At 42.0% G+C, this 26,739-nt stretch overlaps 1 protein-coding gene across 1 annotated transcript; it reads right to left on the bottom strand.

Annotated features, from left to right (window-relative positions):
• Positions 1 to 3,095: 3,095 nt before the first annotated feature.
• Positions 3,096 to 24,100, bottom strand: CUBN (cubilin (intrinsic factor-cobalamin receptor); the record flags this gene model as incomplete). Its single annotated transcript, XM_009586116.1, has 16 exons — positions 23,903 to 24,100; positions 22,124 to 22,216; positions 21,082 to 21,120; positions 20,204 to 20,305; positions 19,167 to 19,270; positions 15,421 to 15,547; positions 13,797 to 13,965; positions 12,897 to 13,028; positions 11,623 to 11,718; positions 10,942 to 11,063; positions 9,428 to 9,614; positions 7,559 to 7,677; positions 6,000 to 6,234; positions 4,463 to 4,644; positions 3,490 to 3,652; positions 3,096 to 3,286 (listed from the first exon to the last, which is right to left on the bottom strand). Coding segments are annotated over exons 1-16 (2,259 nt in total), but the record flags the coding sequence as incomplete, so codon positions are not given.
• Positions 24,101 to 26,739: the final 2,639 nt, after the last annotated feature.

Below are 26,739 nucleotides of genomic sequence, written 5' to 3'. Positions count from 1 at the left end.
CTTAATGATTCTATGATTCTATGAAGTGCCTATCTCATTCCAAGAGGGCAGCCAACGTGCTGAGGTCCAAAAAACAGGTCCACTGCTATTTGCCCAGGCAAAAAATGCAATTTTTCTCCCAAAGATTCTCCTGAAAACAAAACAGCTCTTTTCTGCTGTAAAAGTGGTGGTAGCTCATGTAGCTAGAGCTGCTTTTAAATGCACCCATATGCTGTCGACCCCAAAAACTGATTCCAATGAAATCATTGGCAAAGCCAGGGACATCCAGCTTTCAGGTCCCCTCTCATCACCTCTTCTTTCCTCCTCAGCTGTATTCCTCCATGGGCTAGGAGAGAAGGCAGGGAACCCTCATCGGTGCCCTGGTGAGCAGGCAGTGGCTGGCCTGCTTGCCCAGCTTTGGCAATCTCAAGTTGGTGAGATGGCTTTCTGATTAACAGATATTTTTAATTTCCCTGTAACTTCAGCTTAAGGTGACAGAATTATTCTGGATTTACAGCGGAGCAACTGAGATCAGAATTTGTGCCAGAATATTTAGAAAATCTTTGGACAGCAGTGAAAGTTTCCAGAACTATAGTTCACAGGAGTTTACATTTTTTCTTGAGCTGATTCTCCTTACATTTTTGGTTTATAAAGCCCAGTGAGTAGTGATAAAAATAACAGGTTCTCTAAACCATGTGAGTAATGTCTCCTATTGCCAGTTAGGATGGCATGGAAAAGGAGCTGTCTTGGCTAACATCTTACCTCTGCAGCACCATGTCACAGTCTTTCTTAAATAAGTTTTATTGTCTCTAGTTTCTTATTGCAGATCCCTGGTCCCAGGCTGTACCTTCCTTAGTAAGAGACTAAATATCCCTCCCTGAGCAAGTGCCTGTGAGCTGTGTCTGGTCCCTGTGGAAACTCTGCAGGTTTCCTGGTATCACCAGGGATGGAATAATCTGCACTTTTTCAAAGTGACAAAACAGTTGTCGGAGAGTGACTTTTAAAGTAACTTAAACACCCAAAAGCTATCTCCCTAGCTGAACTTCATTATAAAACCCAGTGAGACAGTATTTTAGAAAAGCCTATGTGGAAAATCAGGCCTTGAGAAAAGGGCACAGTGCTTTAGTCATATTGACTGTCCCAGTCAGAAAATGTCAGTCCTGTTTCTCTGCTCTGGGCTAAGCTACCAAGCGAGAGGGCAGGAAGAGGAGGACAGAAACACAGGGAAACTGAACAGCTTGTCACTGATCAGCAAACAGCGAGGTAAATGCCTTGCTGAACTAATACAAACTGACTGCGTTCAACAGAAATGGTTTTGTTTCTCTGGCTGCTGTGAATTTAGCTGCTGTTCTGCCAGCAATTAGGCAAGAGGAGTACCAGGCCAAACAAACAAAAGCTGTCTGTTTTCATTAAACACACTTCCCCTCTCATTTCAGAAATTAATTATACTTCATTCCAAACAAAGTCCGTGAATTAGAGGAGGAGAGAAGGGAACGATGTCAGCACAATAACATCTTTTAAAAACAGATTAACTACACGGAGCTCACAGGGGCCAATTCCTCGCTTGGTCAAGAAGAGATTAAGCACAAAACCAAACCCCACTGCCACGTAACCGCGCAGCTGGCAGTGCAGGACCCAGCTCTGCGCTGGGGCCGCAGGGCTTGCTCCTACCTGCTTCAGCTGTGGCGGCACCGTCACTAATCAACCGGGTGTCTGTGCCCAGTTTGTTTTACTTCTGTTTACCTCTGTGCCGTACAGCCACAGTTTTATACAGACAGCAGTACCCAGCAGTCATTCCATGTAGGATGAGGTATTTATGACTGTATGAAGAAATACAGGCCGGATACAACAGCAGGCGCCTTGAGACGTGGCAAGTCAGGGCGCGGTGCAGAGGAGAACAGGGATGGGGTGACAGGAGAAGGGGCACAGGCCTAACTGACATAAAGAGCTTGTCAGGCCCTGAGGGCACCACCAGGACTCACTGGCCCAGCGCTCCCGCACCCCACCCATGGCCCAGGACCCCATGTCAGGCCCCCAGGGCTGTGAGTCCCTGCCCCAGCGACACTGCAGCAGGGCTGGTCTCCAGCTCCCCACAGCCCTGCCCTGCCTGGCCATGGGTTCTGCTGAGCTGGGCCCACCCGCAGGTCCACGTCCCAGCCTGACCTTGGCCCATCCCTGTCCCCAGGGAGGTGTCCGATGCCTGGGGCTGCCCTGCTCCCTGGCCGGGGCAGTGGGACGGGCCCTGACTGTGAGGCCTTGCCCCTGTCCCTCTGGGGAGCCCCCACGGCCCCCGGCACCCCCGTGCACCACCGTGCCAAACCTCACCCGCGGTCAGTTAGAGAAATGCAGACCTGGAGCTGGACAAAACTGGGGTTAGGGATAACAAACAAAATGAAAAAGTGGTACTTAGTATACTTAAAAGGCACACGGTAGTAGTAAATTCAGATGTAACATGAAGATGCAGACCAATGAAGAGAGAGCTAGGTGTAAAACCAAACATAAAAATCGCCTCAAGTGGATCCCAGTTAGTATCAACATTACTATTGTATTATTATTATATTTTCCATATAGAAACGTTCTAACTGTACTATTATTTTTCTATAATAATTAGATTTAGACTAATAACAATTCTTGAATTAGACTTGTAAGATTTCAGTTATGCTCACAATAAACTCCTGGCTTTACATATATATACCTGTACATACATATGGATATATAAATATATATATGGTGTTCTTCCTTTTTGTGCCAGAACAAGATTTTCCAGATAATACCATGATGCCAGAAAATGCTGCCTAGTGGCTATGGCATTATTTCTATTTTTCCTGCATTTGGCATGCATTTACCAAAGGTCCAAACTCCACCCTAATCATGTACAGCCGATTAAGAATTAGTGTCAAGCTAGACAGATTTTCTTGTTTTCTTATCTTTGCTTCATTCCAAATGTACAGTCCTGCTCTTCTAGCGCCTGTGACTTTTGGACCCTAATAAATTGGTATACTTAGTCCTTTGATTAACACCTATTTCTGCAGTGGCCCTTGGGACAGAGATTATGCAGCATGGTTTTGTACACTCATGTAATCAACCTTTCATATCAACTGATTAAGAGAAGTCACCTCAATATAATTCGATGAACAACCAGTGTGACTCTCCAGCTCCATATGGGTGAAGTTGAGGTATATTTTTTCATCCTCTGGCTGTCTGATAATGTAAATACATTGTCGATTGTTGATATAAGGGTTAGGCCAGAAAGGGGATGTGATAACCCCTTCACTATCCGTGTAATTTCCTCCACAACTTGGATCTGCTGTATTAAGAAAAAAAAAATATCAATTGAGATACTCACAAGTATGGTAACTCTCTCAGTTTAGGCTGCCTCTGTACAATGGCTGCAAATCAAAGAGGATTTCTGTATTATTAAATAGCAAGTGTTAATTACATCCATTCATATGTTGTTGGCTATATCTTGGGAATGTCACAGACCAACCTTTAGTACTGAATTTTACTTACCAGGAGATGTTGTATAGAGAATGTGGAAGCCTTTATCAGTAACTAAGTCATCAGAGTGAAAGTGAATCCATGCATACGGACCAGTGGTTTGGAGTGGGGGTGGAGATCCAGTGCTACAGTATTTGCCAAGGACAGGGTCTTGTGGAAGAAGACCATCTCGAATCTAGACAGAATGATAGATCAGCGTTTAGGATTATTAGATGTGTGCCAACTGTGAACAGTACCAACACTCTTCAAGTTATTCTCGGGGACCCCAGGAAATATTGCAGATGGTGAGTGGAGGGAAAGCTTATAGGAAGTTTCCTCCAAACACACAGGAACCAAGAAACAGACCCACTAGCATAGCTGTGATGGTGCTCCTAGGAGAGTCATCAAGGGTTTTGTGAAAGGGAAAAAAAGTATCAGGAGATCTACTGTTGAACTGTTTTCCTGAAATCATGCTCTGCATTGCACAATTTTGGAGAACATGCTATTCCAAAACAGCTTCTCATTTCCATGACTGCATATTGGTGAATTTTGCAACCATTACTTTGCACTTGAGAAAAAGCCCTAAGCTCACACATCAAGTCATGGACTGTACTATGATATGAATTATTAATCTTAGATCCCTTTCCCTAATAGTTTACCTTAGGCTGATTAATTCTCTGTGGGTTGACATTTGACAAGGAGTTCGGAGACTGAACTTTGTAAGAAAGTGAAAGCTTCCCACCAGGTATCTGGCTTGAATCTCATCCTCTTTAGTCACAAGACTTCCACTGACTTCAGTGGAGCAGGATCTCACCCCCTTTCTGTTACACTGCCTGTGTACGCTGATTGTGCATTGATAGCTAGAATAAGTAAGTACGAATGAACATTTCAACCCAGGATTTAATTTTCAAACAGTCCCCTTCTGTACATACAAAAAGTTTTGAAATATCTTGTTTTGCAATAACATAGCCATAAAATGTTGTCATAATCCACAATTACACTTTACCTCTAAATGGTCATAATTGCAGTCTTCATGGTGTTCTAGGCTTAGTGTGCCAAAAGCAAATGTGATGAGGAGGCCAGGACTGGTTGAGATGGTCCAGAAACAGTCTCTGTTTACAGGATAGTTACCAGGGTATCCTGGAGAGCTTATCAAGCCGTAAGTACCCGTCAGCTCACCACCACATTCTAACAGAAAAGAAATGTGGAAGAACACAGACTTTAACACCACATGTGAGGTCAGAAGACGAATTCTCCTGTAGTGTCAAAACTAGGTACCACTTTGGGATCCAGAATAAATTCAAAACCAAAGATCAAGCCAAATAAACCAACAAGTTACTTCTTTCTTTAAATTCTACAATTAATTCTGCAACTCAATTATAAAAGCAGAACTCCAAGTATTTCCTGATTTGCACAGTAAAAGATTCTTTTCCATTTATGATGGAAATATCTTTAGGAGAATGATCAAAAGCACTGTGTTTTGGATTGGATTTACAAAATTAATCTGAATATCTGTACTTTGTAAATAGTCTCCATGTTTTATCCTAGCACAAGACTCTTTTCATTTTAAGAAAATGTTAATTACAGGAAAGGCTGTTTTATATACCTGTAATAAAAAAAACATCCCTCTCAGCGTAACCGCTGGGAATGGTAGGGGTAACTTGTGTGTTATACCTAAGGAATAGCTAGTTTAGTCACATCTATACCTTTCTCCCTCTTTGCTTTTTTTGGGGTTTTTTTTCCCCAAAAGATCTGTTTTCACTTTTCAGTACCCATATTTGTCAATTAGTAATTATCTGTCTAATAATGTCAATTGAAAGAAAAAAAAAAACACCAAAAATCACATTAAAACATTTCAATAAATAGTTCTGGAATTAAAGAAACTGTCCCCCCCCCGAATTTTCTATACTTTTTTTACTCTATGGTTCTTTCAAGACACAACCTAATGCACAATTTTGTTTCTAGACAATACACAGAACACTGAAGTGAGCTTGATGTTGCACAAGATGATTTGGAGTTTATCTCTAGAAATGCACTGCCAGGCCTCCTGGAAGAATCACGCAAGTGGTGTTACCAAGAATTCAGGCAGAAACGTACAGCAAATCATACCAAAAAGCTCACAGATCATTTAAAATCAAATTCCCAACAATCTATCATGTTTGGAAAGCATGGTTCAAACTCTTTAGCCTCTTGTAAATTGTCAGTGGCAAAAAAAGGTAACTTGCTTGCTCAAAGTACTAGATACTTCTGTGGGAAAAGAGAACTAATCAGAAGAACGGCATCTCCAGGAACACATGCTCTTTGGGGGATTCCTCACAGGAGGTATAAAACAGCCTTAAAAAATAACAGAAAGTTATTCATGCAGAGGTTTAGGGTTGGAGTTTAAATATTTTAAAGTGACATCTATGTCTACACTTCAGCCTCACTCCCTAGTAAAATACTGTCCTACTGCTCCTAACGTTTCCTATTCAAAGGAAACAAGTCAACCATTTTGCTCCAAAGCCATGAAGATGCTAAATTACTTGACATTTCATCAAACTTACCAGGATCCCGAGATTCCCACTGAACAGTAAAACCTCCAGCCATAACCGTGTGGTTTGAGTAGAACCAAAAATACAGGGAGTTGTGGGAACTGAAAAGCTCTGCAGGAGGTGAGGAGCCACAGTATTTTCCCAGCATGTGCATTGACGCTGAAGGCCCATCATGGATTTGAAGGAAATCAGAGTTACACTCATTACTTGCCTCCAGTTGGAAGAATGGGAAGATAATACGCAGAATCTAACAGGAAGTAACAAAACAAGAAATCTCTTTTCTTCCATCTGCTGAGACTCTGCTTATGCAGTAACTCTGTATAGAGCAGATATATATGTTCATGCAACCATGAGAATCTACAAGCTTTGGAGCCATTATGCCATATCCTGAAACGTTCCAGGACAGAAGAAGATATTATAGAATCTTAAGGGCCAAAAGGAAAGAGAGGATAGATAGGAAAGAACTTGGACAGGGAAGTTTTCTGGAAAAAGCATTATTTCTATAAACTAATAATTGAGACCATTTGCCTGTGTCTGTTATATATGTGAAATACATATATGTATATATTTCAAGCCATGTGAAAGGCTTGAAATACAGTATAAAATACTTTATTCCAGGTTTCCTGTGGCAATTTTCTCATCAGATAATTAACACTTCTCATCCATTGGTGTGGTTGAAAGTATTGTCACAGGAGTTAAAAAAATGAAATTATCTTTTTTTGCATGTATAAAATCAGTGTCTCATAAGCCCACCCTAGATACTTAGTGATATACACAGCTTTACGTATGTTCAGATTCCGCACTGATGTGCTTTAATATAGCTCTGCTGAAGACAGTAGTGGCTCTCAGGCTTAAAGCTGAGGATAGGTCACACACATATATATAATGCTCTATAAAACATCAGCAACCGCTGGTTTATAATACCACTTAATTCATTCCATGAAATGTCAAAAATAGATCAAATATTTAGATCCCAAGTAAGAAGCCCCATGCTAAAGTGTGAAGTAATGTATTTTGTAGTTGTTATTTATAAAACAAGTGGAATTGTTAGTTGCAGATCAGAATATACATTTGAGTGCAACATTTAAAAATTAATCCTTAAAAAAATTAAAATGCGATTATTACACAAAGCCGCAATTCATATTGACCATATGAATTCAGTATTCCACATTTCTTGCGCTCAGAAATTAGAAACATGAAATTGTTCTGGGGTCACTTAGCTTACGAACCAATTGTGGAGCCCATCAAAGCAGAGCTTTTCTCATGCAGCTATTCACAGATCACATTCTAAAGCAATGTAAAACAGGCACCTTCTCTAGCTGGTGGTAGGTGAATAAATTCTAACCCTCAGCTGCACAGGAAAAACCTTAAAAACATAACCCAGGCAAATTCTTAGGCTAAGGAGCCTAAGGCTTGTAAGGATCTGAAACTTACTCTTTTTGAAAAACTATTTATTCTGAGGGGATTGGATCACAATATTGGGATATGTGGCATGAAGATGGTCACATTTGCTCTGATGAGCTGAGGGGTCCTGCAGAGTGAGGGTTTCTTTAACCTGAAGTCTATTTTACCTTGTTGGGATTAGTTTGAATAACCCAAGCGCAGCTGACCCTGCTGTTGTACCGCTGGCTGTTTGGATTGTTAGGGTAACTGAAAGTCCCCCTGGAGCCTGAGAGGTATCCTCCACAAGCTGCAGAGAGAGAAAATTACATAGATTAATTTGTGCTATCTCTATACAGACTTAAACAAAACATAACTTTTTTTGCATAGCTTTGGCTTCCTAAACATTTAAAACAAGGGTAAAAGATACTTCTATAAAAGAGTCTTCAGGATTTCTTCTGAAGTGGAATAACATCACAAAAAATGAGCAAAATTACTCCCTGAGAGAAAAGTAGTTCCTGGAAAAAGAACAAAGATTTTCAGCTGGAATATGTGGACACTGCCAAAAGATGTTGATTCTGCCTCAGGAAAATGTCCATAAAGTAGTTTGTTTCCAGAAGGCTACCTCCAAATTGAATGTTTAAATTTTTCACCTACAATGAAATAACATTTTGAAGCTAACATGATGTAAAATTGTCTTTCTCAGTAGTGGTGCATCATAGAAGTTATCTTTCAAATGTTTTATTGTCCTATTTATTCTTTTTGGTTGGATTTCTGGGCCTAATATTACCTCTCATGATATACTGTGGTCTCTTCTCTCACTGAGCCATTCAATGAATGGGAGCTGTGAACTAGGAATCCTGAACAGCTACAGAAAAATATGTCCATAAAGCACCCAAATTACAATGCACATATAGCTACAGTGTACAACAAGCAGCTGTAGTTCAACATAGAACTGATGCTAAAGAAATACTCAGTTCTCAGCAAACTGAAGTATTTTGTTTCACAGAGTGGTAAAAAGAATATAATTTTGTTTGAAGTGTCCATCTAAAACATCTCACCATTTCTCAACCAGATTCAGAATTATCATGTCATAAAATGTATTTTTTTTCCCTTGATTAGGAACTAAAACAGAAGTTGATACATTATAATTTCTCACTGAATAAAAACTGGCTTTCTGTCCCTTCTATTATGCATGGTTAAAAATAATTTTTTTTTCCACATGTGCTTAATAATAAAACATTACTGGTTTTAAGGATATTTAAGGAAAATAGGAAAGAGCCTGAAGTAGCTCTAAAATAGAGCAGATTTCACAGGGGGTCAGTGAAAGTTTTACTGATAGTAAAACTGAAAGTATTCTGTGATAAGTTAATCTGTTTTCTTCACAGCAACCTGCAATAAATATGAGCCATCTGACAGATGGTTGCCACAGGGACGCTGACTGGAATGCTATCCTGACCTTGTTTAATTAAAATTAATGGCAAAAAAATCCCAAACAAACAGAAAAATTGATATTAAGAAGAAATGTTAAAGGCAAGACCAAGGTCTATAAAACTCAGAGTCCCCCATTTTCATGGATAACATTTCTTTCATTAAATTTCTGTTTGAAAACCTTTTTTGGCTTTTTGTCTTGACTAAAAATGTCAGGACCTCTCAGCTTCGCAACAAATGAAATAGTATGCAAAAAAGAGAAACATTAATATATTCTCTTGTAAATCTGTTCTCCTTATATTGGATCCTCTTTCCCAACCAGCTTACGAGACCACTTTCTCAGGAACAGAGATCTGATTTTAGGATGTCTGGCGTCTAGTCAAGGCCAGTGGGCCTGCAGATCAACTTCATTGTTACGCTCCTACTGCTAAAACAAAGCAGCTATAAACAAAACTCTTGGAAAACTCTGACTTCAAGGGACTTTGGATTGAGACCTGTAATCCACCGAGAACAGGCCTGTTTTTTTCCATCATAACTTGGTTCTTATTCACATATTAATCATATACACCAAGCATCTACTCGCTGAAGCCTGGTGGCCCATTTCTCCTGGGAGGAGGTCCTGGCTGTACCTTGCTGGGCAGTCTGGCACTGTGGTCCTGTCCAGGCGCTGGTGCACTCACAGGAGTAGCCGTTGACCCCATCGGTGCAGCTCCCCCCGTTCTGGCACGGGTTGCTAATGCATTCATCAATGTTCTCCGTACAGTTAGGGCCTGTCCAGCCCGCATTACACAGGCAGAAGTATCCAGAGATCATTGCCTACAGGTATAAGCAAATGCAATAAACTTAATGAGCATGGATCACTAAAGGAACCAATGTAGCCGGCAGAAAGACTGATATTTACATTCATTTTATGTGGAGATACCAGAGCAAAGAAATAAAAGCTTTGGAATTTAATGGCCTTGACGGTCACTGGTGAATACCAAAATAAACCTAAAGCCTAATCAGATTATCTAGCTCTTTGCTTTTTCTATTAAGTTATTTCTTTGCAGGGTTCTTTCAAATTACTTTCTAAAAAGTAAAAATCTGTATTCATTTAGCCATTCAGAAAACTGTTTGCTTGGCTTTGAAATGATCACCCTAGAAACAAGTCAGTCATATTACCTAAACCTTGTAAATAGAAAGTCAAGATAACAGTGGTTTATAAATCGTTTCTCTCAAGCCTGTTCTTTGGGAAGTCTCCACTGCAGTTATGTGGACTGTCAACTTTCATTTTCACCCTGAGGGATGTTAAATGGAAAAAAATTCATCGCCTTCTCTGCATTATTCCTTATTCTGTATGTCTCTTTTCCATTTCTTTTGTCTCAACCTTTACCACTTCTCCTTATAATCAAGTCTTTCCATATCTCTAACTGTTTCAATTTTGTATGTCCTCTTTCAAATACAGCTGGCCAAATATAGCTCTGCTCTTCCTCTATTTTATAAGATGCTTTTGTAGTCCCATTACTGAAGTATCTGACTGTGTTATTAACTTTAGGTAGTAGTTTGTAGCCATGATCGCCTACAGTTGTATATGAGGATATATTTAGGGGAAGACGTCGTATCTTTAATAGACTGACTAAAATAAATAGTTTCTAAATAGTCAGAAAAAGTAGATTAGATCTGGGCATATTCATATAAACAGCCTGAGACTCCACGGGGACTCTCACAAGATCAGCCTAGGAACACATAACTAACTGTACTGGGTATTAACAGTCTGAAGGTCAGCAGAGATACCGATTTTGTTATCATGGGTAACTCCTCCATGATCCAAGGTGGTGAATTACTGTCCCACTGGGGACAGCCATTCATCAGTTCTCCCCCACCAGCACCAGCATCCCATCGCTAGCCGGGGGTATCAGCTACAACCTCTCAGGTTATTAGTGCCAAGATTGCTGCCTCTACTTCAAACACAAAGAAATGGCTTGTGTGCCCTGAAACTCTCCTTGCTTTCCCCAGGTATATCTGTTGATCTCCCACTCCCCGCTGACCTTGCCTCATTACCTTTAGTATGTCTGCACTCAGCTTTCAGTCTCACCAGCCTCGCTGTTGTTACTGGTTATAACCACAAAACGTTGTCACTAACTGTGAGGAGGCCAGCACTTACCAAGCACTGCCCATTTGCACAAGGATTTTGCAGCTGACAAATATCACTGAGAGGAGAGCACCCGTTTGGCCCATATCCACTTCCAGTGTACCCAGATGTGCAGGAACAAAACGGCATTGGCCCTTGGGAGATGAGACAAGATACAGAAAGTAATTCGGTCCTTGTTACAATGACAATACCAATGACAGCAAAGGTCCTTGACATTTTGAAGCAGAGCCTTTATATAATTCTAACTTATTTGATCTTTTGATACCTTCCCTGGTCAGTGTCCAGTCTGACCATGGAAAGATCCCTAGTGTTGCTTTGCTATGGGTACCTGAGAGTCCAAGGTCACCTTCGTGGGAAGTGGTGGGAGTAGTCAAAGGAGAAGTATGAAAACGAAGAAAAATAGTAAAAGCAGATGAAATTGGAAAACCGCATCAAAGAGAAATGGTGAAGATCTCCACATTTTTACGATGAAATCTGCTCTTTGGTGGAGCCTAAATCTATTTCTGTCAGTGTTTGTGGAAAGGCCTCCTGGCTTCAGCTAACCTGCCTCTAAACTCCTTTGAGCGAGGCAAAACTGACTGTGGAGAAGGGGCTGCAATCTAAATATGTTGCTACAAAGTGGGTTCAGTCTAACGAAACCCTTCTTTGAGATTCACACTGGTATTACTTACAGTCCTTAAGAGAGCATCGTACCTGGAGCTGAGGTACAAGTAGCCAAAGGATGGCACCCTCCGTTATTTATTGAGCAGATATCAACCTGCGTACATGTTTGTCCATCTCCCTCATAACCTGTTCAGAGGTAAATCTCAGTTAGTCTGTAACAAATTATGTTCTGTGAGAATCAACAGCAAAACAATCAACTGGTGAGAAAAAGACTCTTTTATGGTGTAAAATCAGTCTTCTGCAGTTAAAAAGAAAAAGTTGAGATAACCGCTGAAGTAGAACCTGGCATATTTATTGTGGTTCCTACATTGCAGGGATGGATTCTGATTGTAACTAAATCCTCCCATGATTTTAGAAAAAAGGTATATTAGTGCTAGCCAAATATAGGTGAGGCCAGTGAGGCCATGGAAGCTCAGCTCTCTCGGCCACCATGTGCTGCCCTCCCTACAAGTCTGCAGCCAGCCCGCCCCGACCACCTCCAGGCTTCCCGCTGCACACCAGAGCTGCCCTTGGGTCTCAAACACAACATCCAGCTCCTCTCAGGAGGCTCAGCAGGACCAAAGCACTGCAGCATGACTCTGCACAGCCAGAGCTGAGGTCCACTGCACCACATCAAAACTTGTCTGAGGCCACGTTTTCAGCATGGTGATAGCCCTTCAGCGCTCAGTAACTGTAGTCTATTGCCATTTAAATCACAATTAAAAGGTCAAAATTAGAAACACTTTTTCCTGCTAGTTTTTCTAGTATTGATAGCATGCTTTTCAGAAAGCATTTTAAATCATAAACCACAAATTATAAAGATGTAAGTCACGACTTCTGCTGCTTGACCTGTACTCCAGTGGAAACACTGCCTTCTTAGACAGCATTCAGAGCGTGACAATTATCAAGGCTTTTTTTAAGACAGACAATACAGCTGATATATGGCACACAGGATACTCTTTCAATTAATACCGACAATGAAATTACTATCATAATTACGCTATCCTTGTTCTCCATTAATGATCTTATAAAGGAAGTACTTCATCAAATCAAGGCTCTTAACACTGAAAAGGGCTACCTGGTACAAGAGAAACACATTTCAGAGGATCATCATTAGAGACATACCCTACAAAATGTTCATTAATAGCTGAAGTAATTTGAATAGACTTGGACCCCGCATTCTATATTATAGTACTGCTTTGTGATACTTCTTTATATAAAGCCAATCTTCAGCTTCTTAAGTCTACCATAAAACAGCCTCAAATGTGTTGAACCTTCATCTTTTAAGCCTTTCCATAGTTTTATCAACAAAAAATCCATTTTACCTGGTGGACAGAGCCCACAGTGGAAGGATCCCATTGTGTTGATACATCGAACTATGGGCGCTGTTGAGCAACCTCCGTTATTACTTTCACATTCATCAATGTCTTGGCAACTGTAGCCATTTCCTTGCCAGCCTAAGAAGCAGCACAGGAAAGACATTAAAATGGAAAATGGCTGGCCTTTTCATTTTCTTCTTTGACCAGATCTTTTCATAGAGCAGAAAAACATGACTTTTGAATTTCACTTCATTAACAAAAAAGAAGTCCTGTCCCTCTCATAATTGATGAAAATTAATACTGGTCTGCAAAATAGGTTACAAACACAACAGGGTGGAGATGTGTGTGCAAGAACATTTTATTTTAACTGTATTCTGGATATTCCAGAATCAAACACACTCTAACCTAAAGAGGAGGCAGTTCTGGTCTAGTGCACACATGTATAATTTGCAGCAAAGCTTTATCATAACTCTGGTTAAATACTTCAAATACTCCTCCTATACACAAAACCTACCTAACTCAGGAAGAGGAATCATAGGTTCTATGGCTTGAGGGGACAATTAGATTTTTATATTGCCTTAGGGCAGTGAGCATAAGGATATGAAAGTACCTCGGACCTATTACATGAAGGTAATAGGACATGATGGACATGAAGGTACCTATGGACATGAGGGTACATCAGACCTATTTAGATGCTCAGTTTAGGATAGGATAAATCATGCGTTAGACTCCACTGCCTGCGTTATCTAGATAAGACGTAACATGCAGGAATTTATTCTCTAGAATACAGACCAAAGCATTTCATGGAGTTACTGTCATCTGGATCCTGTGTCTGTGCTTATGACATACAGGCAGTACTACCTACTGCCACCCCCTCCCACCTGAGAGCGTGGAAGGATGTGATACCTGTGGGGCAGGGACCACATAAGTAGGAGCCTGGTGTGTTGTGGCACTGCACAAGCGGATTCTGTGAACACGGACGATTAGGGAGGCTGCATTCATCTATATCAGCACTGCAGGCAGGGCTGCCAGGAGGGGACATCCAGCCAATGTCACAGATACAGCGGTACTTGGGCTGCCACAGCAAACATCACATTACACATTTAAGACAGTTAGAACAGTCAAGAAAAGGGCAGGAGGAGCTCATTTTATAAAATGTCTTTCAAACTGTAGCAAGAAAGCTTTCAGAGCATTACACGGTTTGCACATTCTGTTTTATAAGTTGCTTCGGTAGTTTTCTCAGTCTACTTCTTCCTCTGAATTTACCTATTTAGATTATGGAAACAACAACAGGCTCATTCATTACATTCATAAAAAGAAACCTGTCATTTACCCCGAAGTTCCCAGAGAAAATGAACAGCAATTATGAGCTGTGCATAAACATAATTAAAAGTCATCAACTTGCTTTGTAACCAAGGTAAACAGATCAGTGTAAGCAACCTGAAATCAGCTTGGCTGTTTTCTTTTAAGCAAACTGTTCAGTAGTCTGTCCAATGTGCAGCGCTGACATTAAATTGCAAATATACGTTTTCTTTGAGGAAAACAGTTTTCTCTCTAGTAAACTTTACTAATGGCCAGATTTCAGCATTTATCTAGCTTTGGTCCAATTAAAGCTAATGGGAGCTTTATTGTTGACTGTCACAGGAGCAGACACTTTTAAGCCAACACTGATCCCTTTTGAAAAGCTTTCTCCACAAAAAATGGGCAGAAAACAAGTGATGAGCTGTGAAAACTTTTACAAATTGAGTAAAGAAATTATTTTATAGCATAGCACGAAGAATATGTGGTGTGTCTGGAATGGTGCATGGGTGTATAGGAGTGTTAAGGAGCACAGGCTTGGCAGGGTAGTTTTGGAGGGTTGCTCTGAGTGGAAAGAGCCAAAGCTGGAATGTTCCATACATCCCTTTGGAGTGAACACCCTGTACCCAGATTCTCTCCCAAAAAGAATGAGCTGGCTTGCTCCAGAAGACCGTTCAAGTGCATGCTAGCATCCACCCAGTGCAGATGCTTGGAGAGCTTGGGCCTGGAGTCTGAGACCAAGTCCAACTGACAGTGAGGAGCACCAAAGATGAGCAGCAGCCACCCAGCCGCTATGCAGCCCGGGCAGCTCCCAGGCCACTGACAATAATGTTCCACAGGTATGCCTTTTCCCAGAAAAAACAAGATTCATGACTTTTGTCCTTCTTAATCATTTAAGTAATAAAATATTCTAGCAACTTAGAACTCCCCAGATAATGAACAGTAAGAATATTATGCTTCAAATAAGACTTTCACTTATTCAAAGAATATTCCCAAGCTCCCTATGGATGTAGTAGATGTGATACTGTCACAAGTACCTCTAACAAGACACAAGGCATTTTCAATTTTTTCTGCTGTCCTTGGGACAACAGAGAGGGTAGGTTATGTTGAACAGTGGCATTTCTTGCTGTTTTTCAGCAGCAGTGTGTGCTACACAGTTTTGTGGTGCTCAGCATTATTTGTTGCTTATTCATGCTGTGTCATATAATGAGACTTATACATTGTTCCTTACCTTGTTGGGCTGATCCCTCTCTGCACCTATGCAGGTGCCATGCCCACAGAGCATCTCAGATCCTCTCTGGCAGTCATCAAACTTCGAGGCACAGCGAGGCCCGTAGGTTTCTGGAGTACAGGAGCAGCTAATTGTGAAAGCAGACAGAAAAACCAAAATGTTGTCTTTATATAGCTTAAAGATCACACATTGCCATAGCAAGAGACCATTCCCCATTCTTTTATTTATATGGTGTTCCTTATGAAATCTATTTAGCTATACTGACAATCCCATTAATAATCATGCACAGAGGCAAGGCTCTTGTTCAGCAGAGACTCAAGAATCACATGGGACTTGTGCATATCCATGACTGTCTGACCCTATGGGAGAACCCACAGCCTTTTGTTACATTCGTAAGTGCAAATCCAGAAAAAAAGAAATGTCTAACATGAGATTTCAATAGAACATGAGCCTGGAAATCCCACTTCGGTCAGAGAGCACCTAAACTTTTTGTTTCAGTTTATGACACTCATATGATGCCAAGTGCCTAAAACCCTACCTCTAGCAATACGGAGCAGGATACCTTCACGCCCACACCTCAACACATGGCAGCTGCTGTCTCAGCAGCAGCCCAGCTTTCAAGTAAGTGCGGTGGGCAGGAGGCATTTGGGGCTGCTGGGGTGGAAGAACAGAGTAGTGGGCTGAAGGAAGGCATTCTACAGAGGAGATCTGGCTTGCAAGCTGCCAGCTGCATCACGTCATTATTTATAGGGCACACATTAGTCACAGCACCGTACATATGCAGTGGAACTGAAATTGGGACCTCCTAAGCCATCGGGTAATGTTTTCCTTTTCTCTGGCCCTTTATTTCCACATAGGTCAAACCTGAGGCTCTGAAATGAAAGGGACCTAAAACTGAAAGGGACCTAAACGTACAGAAAGCCTCCTATCAGATCACTAGCTTTTTATTAAGATGACAGTGAGACACTTATTTGGATGCAAGTTATATGCTGCGATGTCTGCTGATGTCTGCTCCTCACAGAGACATACGGCAGGTACACACCCTTCTTGGATTGCTTTTAAGCTGGCTAACAAAAAATACTCTATAAAAGCATTTATCTGCAGAATTTGAATCAGGGTACTCCAGTGCAGCTGATCTGGACCTTGGAGCAATTTATTAATAAGCTGCTACTGTCCCTGCCACAGTGTCACATGCTCAGTTGAAATAGCAGTCTGATAAGCCAATTGCAGGTAACTAAACGCTGCATCCAGGACAAGCAACCCACATGAACTTAGGCTTAAAAAACCCACAACAGCTTAATGCTTATCTGCAGTCTGCAATACTGTAAGACAGCGTGTTCATTATTGTAAGAGACAGCAGATAGACCAATGCCATCTTGCCAGTGCAGTAGCCCAACCTGGGCAAGCACAGAGCAACAGGGTCAGGGAACCAGATCACCTTTATATGTTCAAAGTACATTCAGAGCTTCACGTTCAACTCCAAAGGACACAGCAAGGCAATATGGCCGGCTCCAAAGGAGGAGGACAATGGCACTGTCTCCTGCCTAGTCTGGCAAAGATTAATTTGCTACCCATCTGAAGTTGCTCAAAGAACAGCTTCAAGAAGTAGGTCACACTGCAAGGAGCTTCAGCCAAATTGCAATGCACTGCTGCTCAGCACTGCCCTGGTTCTCTCCCTTTGCTGACGGCATGTTGCGATAAGGCCCCCGTTATTTTGGTCCTGACACAAAAGTCTGACAGACCTGGGGACCCTCACAGCCTTTCATCCAACTGATGCAATGTCCCACTAAAGTCCTGATTCAGGAAGGTGTTTCCTGGATACCTGCTCTTTTTCCTCATACTTCTGTGCTTTCCCAAATTATAGCTTGAAGCATGCAGGTAAAGAATCTGAACAGGGACTGAAGACTGCGTTATGCTCCATTTCACGGTACCTAACCCAGTACTGCCCTTCATCTGGTGTTATCTCTGGGGGCCCATGGAAAGTTAAATATCACCCTTTTCTTTCCCCACAGTCCACACTGGTGTATATACCTACACCAGAGCAGGAGTGGGGTGACCTAGGTTGCCAGGTCCCAGAAAATTTAGCAGCCGTGTTCTCACAGCTGTTGAAAAGAGCTATGTCACGTTCTATCTGGGGATGGATTTAGCATCTGGGGAGCACTCAGAAATAAGTAAGACAGTACATGAAGGGAGACTGTGAGACAGTACAATGGGGTTGAGGAAAGGACTAAACAATAGTCCTGAGGGCATAATGCAAAAGCAGTAATATTAAGATTTGGATGACTTATGAAGAGGTCTTAGTTCATTTTAGGAAGCACTGATTCAGCAAGTACCAAGGAGGACAAGAATTACATTGGGGAAGAAACTTACAGGAATCGTGACTGTACTAGCACAATGACAGCACTTGAGAGAAAGGCAGAGCGTTTGTCCTCTCAAACCTTAATTTAGTCACACACCTGTACACCACATCTCTGAGCACAGTAAGAAACAAGTAAAGGCAGGCTGCTTTGTGTGAGGTTTCCTTGACAAATGTCTGTATTGGGGCAGCTGCAGGCAAGCTAGAAACATCCTTTAAAATCAAAGAAAAGCTGACAGGAAGCATCACGTACCAGTGACACCTCGGCAGGCTCTGTGTTAATGCTGAAGTGTGAGGAGCACTGCGGAAGAACTTCCCTTGTCTGAGGCTCTTCCAAGAACTGACTAAGCACTATAAGCCAGTGTTACGCTGAGCAAATATTTGTGGGGGCTAAGATTTTCATGCTGAAACAAGGGACATAATTCTTTGCAGAAAGCTGTGGCATGCTTTCCAGCCTGCTTGTTCCCATTGCACAGGGATAGCTTTGTATTATATCTGAAAGTTATTTATTTACCAGATTGTTTGACATTTTGGAAAATAAGACACAGAACGTTCAGGCTGGCTTGCCCTGTAAACAAGAGCATGTTTCCTAAGGAGCTGGGCACCGCCGGAGAAGGATATGCTCCAGGGACCTCAAGTCTATGGGGGCCCGCACACAGGCAGCCCTGGCACCCTCCTGGCCAGCCGCCTGCAGACAGCACTTCTCCTCCCTTTCTGCCCGGCAGCCCTGTGCATTGCCTGCTCTGCTGCAGGCTCAGCCGTGCCTGTATTTCTGGAGGGGGTGAAGGCATTTCTCAGAGTTATGCAGTAGGCTGGGAATGCCAGTGTGCCCATCAAGGGTGCCCATATATTCAGGAGGTTTCCAACAACTCAAAGCCTTTGCTGGGCCAAAGCTGTTCACCTCCTTCACCTCCTCACTCCCTTTGGTCTCAAGGGGTAGGTGATAACGGAGGGCTGATAACGTGGCTGTGCTAGGTGGGCACGTTGGCGAGTGCCGGTTACAGACCAGCATGCCGCATCTCACCGCCCCATCTACATCCCAAGGTGCAGTAAATTTCCATTAAAGCATCTGCACCTACAACAGAGGCCGGGTCACTGGAGCCAGTCTCCAATTTGCAGCCTTCTTCCCCAGCATGGCTGTGTGATAAATCGGGTTCTCGCTGCTCTTCTTGTGTCAAAGCAGGCAATGGCTTTGGAGGGCCTTCTGTGTCTGTGGTGGGCTCAGTGTACGGTGTATTAAGGATTTTATATTCTCTCAGACTGCAAGGGATTATAGTGCATAGATACTAAACAGACTTATTCCTAGAACTTGTACTGGAGGTGTGATACGGGGTACAAAAATAGCAGAGTATTTTATATAGGATTTTTGTGTCCAGTTTTGAAAAGTTACCTGTAGCTGCCTGGTGTGTTCACACAAGTGGCTCCATTCTGGCAGCCTAACGCTGTTCCAGCATAAATCTGGCATTCATTAACATCCACTGAACACAGGAGGCCCTAAGATGAAATGGAAAACCAGTTTATTTTCCAAATAACTGAGAAATGAAGCAAACCATGGAGCCAATGTTTAATATAGTTTCCAAAGATATACAAACCATGGGCTGCTATCAACACAGCTTCCCTTATGAAACATTATAACAAAACTCTGTTTTTCAGCTGTGTTTCTGTGACCCTGGTTATCAGTCAGATGGGGGATAAAATATTTCAGATGTTTGTAGAAAGCATATGGAAAGCATAGTCATCCTCCCTACTTTCCAACTTGCTAGCAAAAGGGTCAGAAAACTTTCTTTCAAACTCTTTCTATCAGGCGATGCTGTTTTATCAAGACTGAAAGCACAGCAGTTTTGACCCAAATCTTGCCGGGACTACTTTCAAGATGAGAGCCTTTGAGAAAAAGATACAACTTCTCCATCTCTAGAGCCTGTAACAGCACCATTAAAGCCTTTGCAAGTAAAGTCTTTGGATTTAAAAAACCCAGAATGGGATTGATTACTTATACCCCCATTTGTCTTATCTGTTTGAGCTTGAATAAATATCCTTCCCTTCCCCCATTCTCTCTCTATCGTTGCGTAAGATCAACAGCAAGGCATGCAGTGCAGTTCACTGCTCAGCAAAAAACCAAAGACTAATTCTCTGCTGTGGGAACTGCCAAGCATCACTGACTTCATGGGCCATTGCCCGCGTATAACAGTGCAGGGTCCGGCCCAATGGTTTGGGCTTTGGTTTTTTGGTATATATTGATATTGCTGAGAAGCAAATGTGTTGCCCTTCAACCAAACGATGAGTGTGATACTGTTGCTTTGCTGTTCAGTATATCTCACTCTGTCCTGGGCAACCTTAAAATGCTACACTTCATCACAATTGCACTAGGCCAGGTGTATCCTTCCAGTTAAAATACACGCTCTGTATTCAAGGTGGCTAAAGACTCACCTGCCAGTTGCTGGGACAGAGGCAAAAGAAACCATCCATCGAGTTTACACAGGTCCCTGAGTTCTCACAGGGGTTACTACTGCACGCTTTCCTCTGGATAGCCTGAAACCCAGAAAATGAGCAGAAAATTAGGTTCCTGCTTACCTGGTGTTCCATTAGCATTTATTTTCAAGACAAACTTTTTTTTTTCTTTTTTTTTTTTCATTCTTTCTTGGGTTCCCCTCCCCCCTTTTTTCAGCAAGGTTGGTTTGTAAAGGTTTTGAGCTGTTTCGCTTATCCCTGTACAAAATAATGACTAATATGATTGGTCTTACACAGGATGGCCAGCTGCAAGCACTGGGTGAGAAAAGCCCTGTAAGAAGTAAGTATTAATAGAGACTGTTCTTCAGCAGCAGACTGTGAGTCTAGATGGAGGGTTATCTTGTCTTCTCAGTTCCATGGGTAACTCATCTGACAACTGCTTTTACTGGCAGCTCTAGCTGTGGCTTGTCACAAGCTCAGTGGAGAAGCAGGTGACAGTTGAAAACTAGCTATTTCCAGTACAATATAAAATCCAGTTCGAATTCTCCAGTCTTCGTCTTGACAAATTAGTGAAGGAAAAGTTTACTTCTCCTTGGTATCTAGTTGTTGTTCTTGAGTCTACAACTGTTTTTCCTTTAAGGAATGCAGGCTCCTACACAGTTTATATTTTGTGAGAAGGCATTTCATCTTCTCCATAAATCTTGGCTTTTTTTACCTCCTGTTACCAAAAAAAGTTTTCCTGAGTAATGCATGAGAGGAAAGGAATCATTTAGCTATTTAATCATTGTAACCTCACTTTACTTACTTGGGGCTGGGTTTTTCTTTTTTGATGTCTAGTTTGCTTCCCATTTACTCACCTGCTCTAGGCTTTGAAGTTTGTTGTCAAGACTCACGATCTGCAAGAGAAATGCAAATTACGTTGTGCTTGGTATGAGAGTGGCCACAGAGGTACGTGCTGGATGCCAGTAGGCTAACAAAGTATTTTCTTTTGAGAAAAGAGAATAGCTGGTATGTGAAACCAGGTGACAATCATTCACTGGCCCCATTCACTGGGATCTTGGTGGTTTAGGCTGTTCAGAAAATGACAGCTTAAGTATGTCCCAGTTTGGCTCCAAAAAGCAAGATTCAGTCTCCTGAAGATGTATTCAGGTGCTCAACATTGAGAATGTGAATATTCCAGCCAGACTGTTCGGGTGCTCGCGTGCATGCGAAGGACGGAGGTCTGAGACAGTACACCAAAAGCCAAGAAAAGATTCACCATATCTCAGTGGGTTATAACCACAAACAGCAAGCTGAAACTGAATCAGGGAATATGATGGATATGTATTAGCACAATTTCCCTAAAGGGAGGTCTCTTAGCCTATAAAATATTTTCCTATAAGGAACTTCTGGCAACACTGTAACAAAAGACACTTAAACCAAGTCAGACAAAGGTTTCAAAATCTTATGTTGGAGAAAAATCTTCAGTAGCAGGGAAGAGACAAAACTACTGCATAGGTCTTTTCTTTCTACTGCAAACCCCTATAGCCCATTTCACCTATGGAATGGAATGTCTGTGTAACAGCTGTAAGAACATATATGGTCCATTTCCTGAATTTAGTGGGATTTCACTTCCATAAATATTTGAGGATATAGCTCATGGAGATGTTGACAGCGAACAAAAGAAGAATCCTGGTAACTGGAAATTATGGGATTACAGGAATATTTCCATTGTCTCCAGAGTTACTGAATAAGTATCTCAACATTAAACATAGACTCTGAGCTGGTGTTAAACATGGACTCTGCCCCAGTTCCCTGAACTGGAGTCCAGAAATACTAAAACGAATCAGGTAACGATGTTAATCTGAGGAATGGAAAACTGGGAACGCTGGACAAGGATAACACAAGGGTATGGCTCACCTTGGAGGTCAGCAGAGCAACTTGCTGGGACACGTTCTGAGAGGCACCATTGGCTTTTTTAAGTTCTTGAATCTCTGCGTTACTTTCTCTCACCTAAATTTAAACAACAGAGATAATGTGAAACAAGCTTGGCTTTTTCAAAAGCTTACAAATGTAAACAAGCTTTGCTTTTTCAAAAGCTCAGAAAAGTTTTGTTCTTGCTTAACTTTACTATTATGAAGTCCACTTAAATACAGAGGGCTCTGTTACATACACAATTTAATCTTTTAATTATTTTCTGCAATGGCATGATTACTTTACAAGTCTGCAATAGCTTACTTTCATATTAGAGTGCTGACAGATAGTATAAAATAACAATCATACAAAACACATCAAACATTTGCTAAGACAAATTCTGAAGACAATTAAACTATTAATGTGCAAAACCGAAAATGAAAAAATATTAAGGAAAAGTAACTATATCACCTGACTAAAAAGTTCTGCAAGGTCTTCTTCATTAATTTTTATTTTCCCCAGTGGTCCAGTTCTAAATTCAATATTTTTGCTGGAGCCAGCATGGAACACTAAATTACCCTGCTCTGAGGACAAACGAGGCCTGTTGTATTACAGAAAAAACAAAGAGATGATTTAGTTACACATATCTGCCAAAGAGTATGTAAAAAAGAGCTGCAGTAAAGCCATTCGGTTCCCATTACTGGCACTTAGAAGCCACCATATGAACAAATGCATTTGCAAGCAATGGTACTTACTGCTCGTCATAAATGGTTCTTTTCTGCCTCTTTTTTTCATAGTGGTTTGATTCACAGCTCAATCCAGTAAGTAATAATAATGCAACTAAAAGCCCAGGAGCAGGAGCAGCCCAAAGCATTGCTCTCCTCCAGCTGTCCTGCGCTTGAAGTGAAACCTCCAGTGCTGAATCATACTGCTGCGAGCCCAGGTGCCCTTTGCTCTCACACAGCTCTTTATTCACAAGGTGCCCATTCCGCTGTCTTGTCTTGCAAGGGTGAACTTTATCTCAGGTATCTTAATTAAAGATTGACAAAATCCTCCAGACATTAAATGCATTTTTCTCTTTTTGTCTTTTGGTTTCAGGAGCTTTGCAAGATCATTAATTGAAATCTGCCTGTATTTTATCATTATGTCTTCGACCTTTGCACAGCCGAGCACCCCTGTGTCTCAGAGCACCTTGTAATCTGCAGCTGGCTACCGCGGGAACGGCTCGCTCTCCCCACGTGCTGCACCACATGGGCGAAGGAAAGATTATATGGCAGCGCTAAAGGACCTAGATTGTTACCAAAACAAAAAACCCCAAACCCCACACATAAAACCCACAGTGGCTGGCAAGGAATATTTGTATTGAAAGAGAAACTTCCAGCCAGTAATTCATTGGGCAGATGACACAAACAAGTTAGCAGTACCAAACAGCATGCCATGGATTACAACAGCAAAATACAGTTTTAACCAAATATGGTTGCTCTGACTCAAGGATGACTCAGTCCCCAGATGCTGGGGAGACGATTACACACCAAGGGGACTGCATGTTGTTTGGCATGTGTAGGCTGTCTTCATTGCACACACTAGGGCTCCCAAATTCAGGGCCAGCCATAGACAATGCAGGAGACCAAGAAAAAATTCAAAGGAAGCTCAAAAGTAATAAAACATGAAAATTAATACGTTCTGAGAGCCAAAATTTGAATCTCGACTCCATTTTCCTCTACCCTTCAGCAGTACCTTGCAGCCTTCTCAAAAAAAGCGTCCCACCCAGATGCTTGTCAGTACCTGTCTCTGAGGTCCAGGCTGTTGCTGCTGGAAGCCATGGCAGAATCCACGTCCCACCTCCCCTGTGCTTTTGCCAGAGCCTCCATATTCCCCTTGCACAAGACCTTGCTGCGCTTTCCTCTCCCTGTTTAGGGGAGTTTTCTGTATCTTTTCTTTCCTCACGCTAGGAGCTACCTGAACCTCCAGGCCCACCACCATTCTTTTTGATTTTCCTTTTTGTTTAGTAGAGAACTCATTCAGGTTGCTCACATTTCAAAACTCTACTGAGAAGAAAAGAGTGGCAACAGTTGTAACTGCTCTTGCAGTAGCCACCGTTCACTGATCCCTTAAGCCCCAGACCTTCCTGGAGCTCCTGCGCTTCCTAACCCTGCCCAGCCTTCCTTTCTGCTCCAGTTTGTACCTGTCACCTACAGAGGTCCCACAGATATGCAGGACACGCCCTGGAGCTGGGGGATTGAATGAACTCTACAGCTTTCACAGACAGAAATGTTATGAGGTCAAAACACCCTGGGAAGAAATTGGATGTGGCGACAAAAAGTATTACTGTCAGCTCAAAAAGAGACAGAGGTGGACTGTGGGAATGAGTGTGAAGCCAGGACAGCTGATGTTTCTGGTGCTGCCACAGATAACAACTTGATCCTTACTATGAATAACTATAATTCTTTATATCAGCTGCATCCCACCACCTCCGCTATTTTCTGTTGTTTGCATAAAAACTGGATTTTTATCACATTTTATTATCCGTGTTTTTAGAAACTTATCTCAGAATTCAGAACAGTGTGAGCCTGCTGACCATCTTTCTTGTGCTCACACAGACGGTGATGCGGGTAACCCAGCAGTCACTGCTGCTGCCGAGAGGTCTGCAAGGGCAGAACCCATGGGGGACAGCCTGTCCCACGTGCCTCCTGGTGCAGGAGCAGCAGCTCAGCTCTCTGGAGATTCACCTGCTCCACAGCAGCCTGTGGCCTCAAGGAGACCGAGTCTATCAGCTCTTGCTGCCAGAACAGAGGAACATGAGGAGGAATCCCCATGTGCTGTCCTTTACCATCGTAGGCGATAGTGTTTACATGAAAATAGAGAATTGTATCCTCAGTTGTTGAAAACTATCACTGCTCCATTCAATCCAAATAAGTTACGGTATTTTACACCAACTGAGGATCTGTCCTCGCACATTTTTTTATTTCCTATTCTGCTCTTTGCTCTGACACCTCTTTTCACAAATAGGACAGCATAGATAAATTATCGACGTCTCTGCCTAGTCGACAGGACTTCTGCCTTCTGCCTCTGGACGTCCTGGTACTGTCCATTAAACTAGTGCTCACCAACATTCTTCATGTCAGTTCTGATGTCTGTCTGGGGTTTTTTGCTCTTTTTGTTTTGGTTTGGTTTTTGTTTTAACAGTCTACTGAGTTTTTGTAACTGTCAGTTGGGTGTCAACTTGAAGAAACTATGGGGCAACTAAACCTGCACTTCCTAGCAAGCTGGTTGAATGTATGCATACCTCAGGGACTTTCTTGCACAAAATCCATCGTGTGCTGACAGTTTTCAGCCTGGACTTTGGCTGTGACCCACAAAATCCTTCCTTTTCTCTATTCATTTCTTTTGCATACTGAGTATGCATTGCCCCTCTCTGTGGCCTGTCAATCTTTGATTCAAGCTTCCCTTTCCAACTAATTAACTCCAACATACCGAATGACCAATGAGCAATAAAGCACAGAGGATGGGGAGAAAGCTGCTAACGCAAGGAGGAAGAAGAAATAACTCTTTTCACCTTCTCTTCATGCAGGCTTTACAGCTTAGAAAATGGTTGACCTGAAGACCAGGTGACTTTGACTATGCACTGATTATAGGATGGAAAGAGAGCTCTGGACATCTATCTAAACCTTGCATGACACACTATTTTCCATTTCATTAGACCTTCCAGATTTTAGCTAATTTACTCTCTATTCCTAGTGAATGCACCTTAGGCTGGCCAAGTTGGGAAATCTATAAACCATCTTTAGTAGAAAAATAGGACCACACCTTTTAATTTTACTGAAATATATTGGATTGAGACATCATTTTTGGAGGAACAGAATGGAAACCCTGCAAGTGTCTGGCGTAAGAATAGGGGCTGTTCTTCCTAACAAGGAGAGCTGGCATGAACCCCTCCTCCGGGGACAGATTGTTCATTGTCACTGACATTATGGCTGAGGAAACACCTCTAAAGAGTATAAATTGTGCACGGATTTGGCAGGAAGTAATGGAGCATTTGTCTCTATCTAATTCTGGTTGAAGTTCATTCCGTACTAGCAGGGACTACAACTTACCACCATCTTGTGTAGCTGTGTGGAATGAAATGGTGGCATCCCTCTATTTCTCCAGCAGTATGTGCCTGCAACGCAAAGATGCTGCTGTAGAAGACAAGAGTTGACTCGGATTATGGCCAAAAATACAATATGCATTAATTGCACCTAGGAAGTCAACTCAGATGCAGAGACATGACACGAGTCTGTGGCAATGCTCCCTTTTTATATGGGGGAAGGGCAACTATTGGTGTGAATCGCAACCTGGCTAATTTTTTAATGGAAGAGTAACAAAGAAGCCTTTATTTTCTTCTATAGATGCAAAAAAGATCCCTGCTATTCAATGCTGTGACACAAATATTTGCAAATAATTATAAATCCAGCCCCGTTGCTGGTTTAATCCCAAGTAGTGCACATTTACCTGAGTTTCCCCTCAGCTGAGGTCATGTCTCCCAGTACTTCCATCTTCACTTCCCTGGATTCTCTTTCATCTTTCCTCTTTCTAATAATATTCCAGTGTTCAAAAGTGACACACAACATACGAAGCAGCAC

Source organism: Fulmarus glacialis, unplaced genomic scaffold, assembly GCF_000690835.1.
Source record: "Fulmarus glacialis isolate BGI_N327 unplaced genomic scaffold, ASM69083v1 scaffold29129, whole genome shotgun sequence".
NCBI classification, from domain to species: domain Eukaryota; kingdom Metazoa; phylum Chordata; class Aves; order Procellariiformes; family Procellariidae; genus Fulmarus; species Fulmarus glacialis.
Note: the sequence above shows the minus strand (reverse complement) of the source record. Positions and strands in the feature narration are given on the sequence as shown.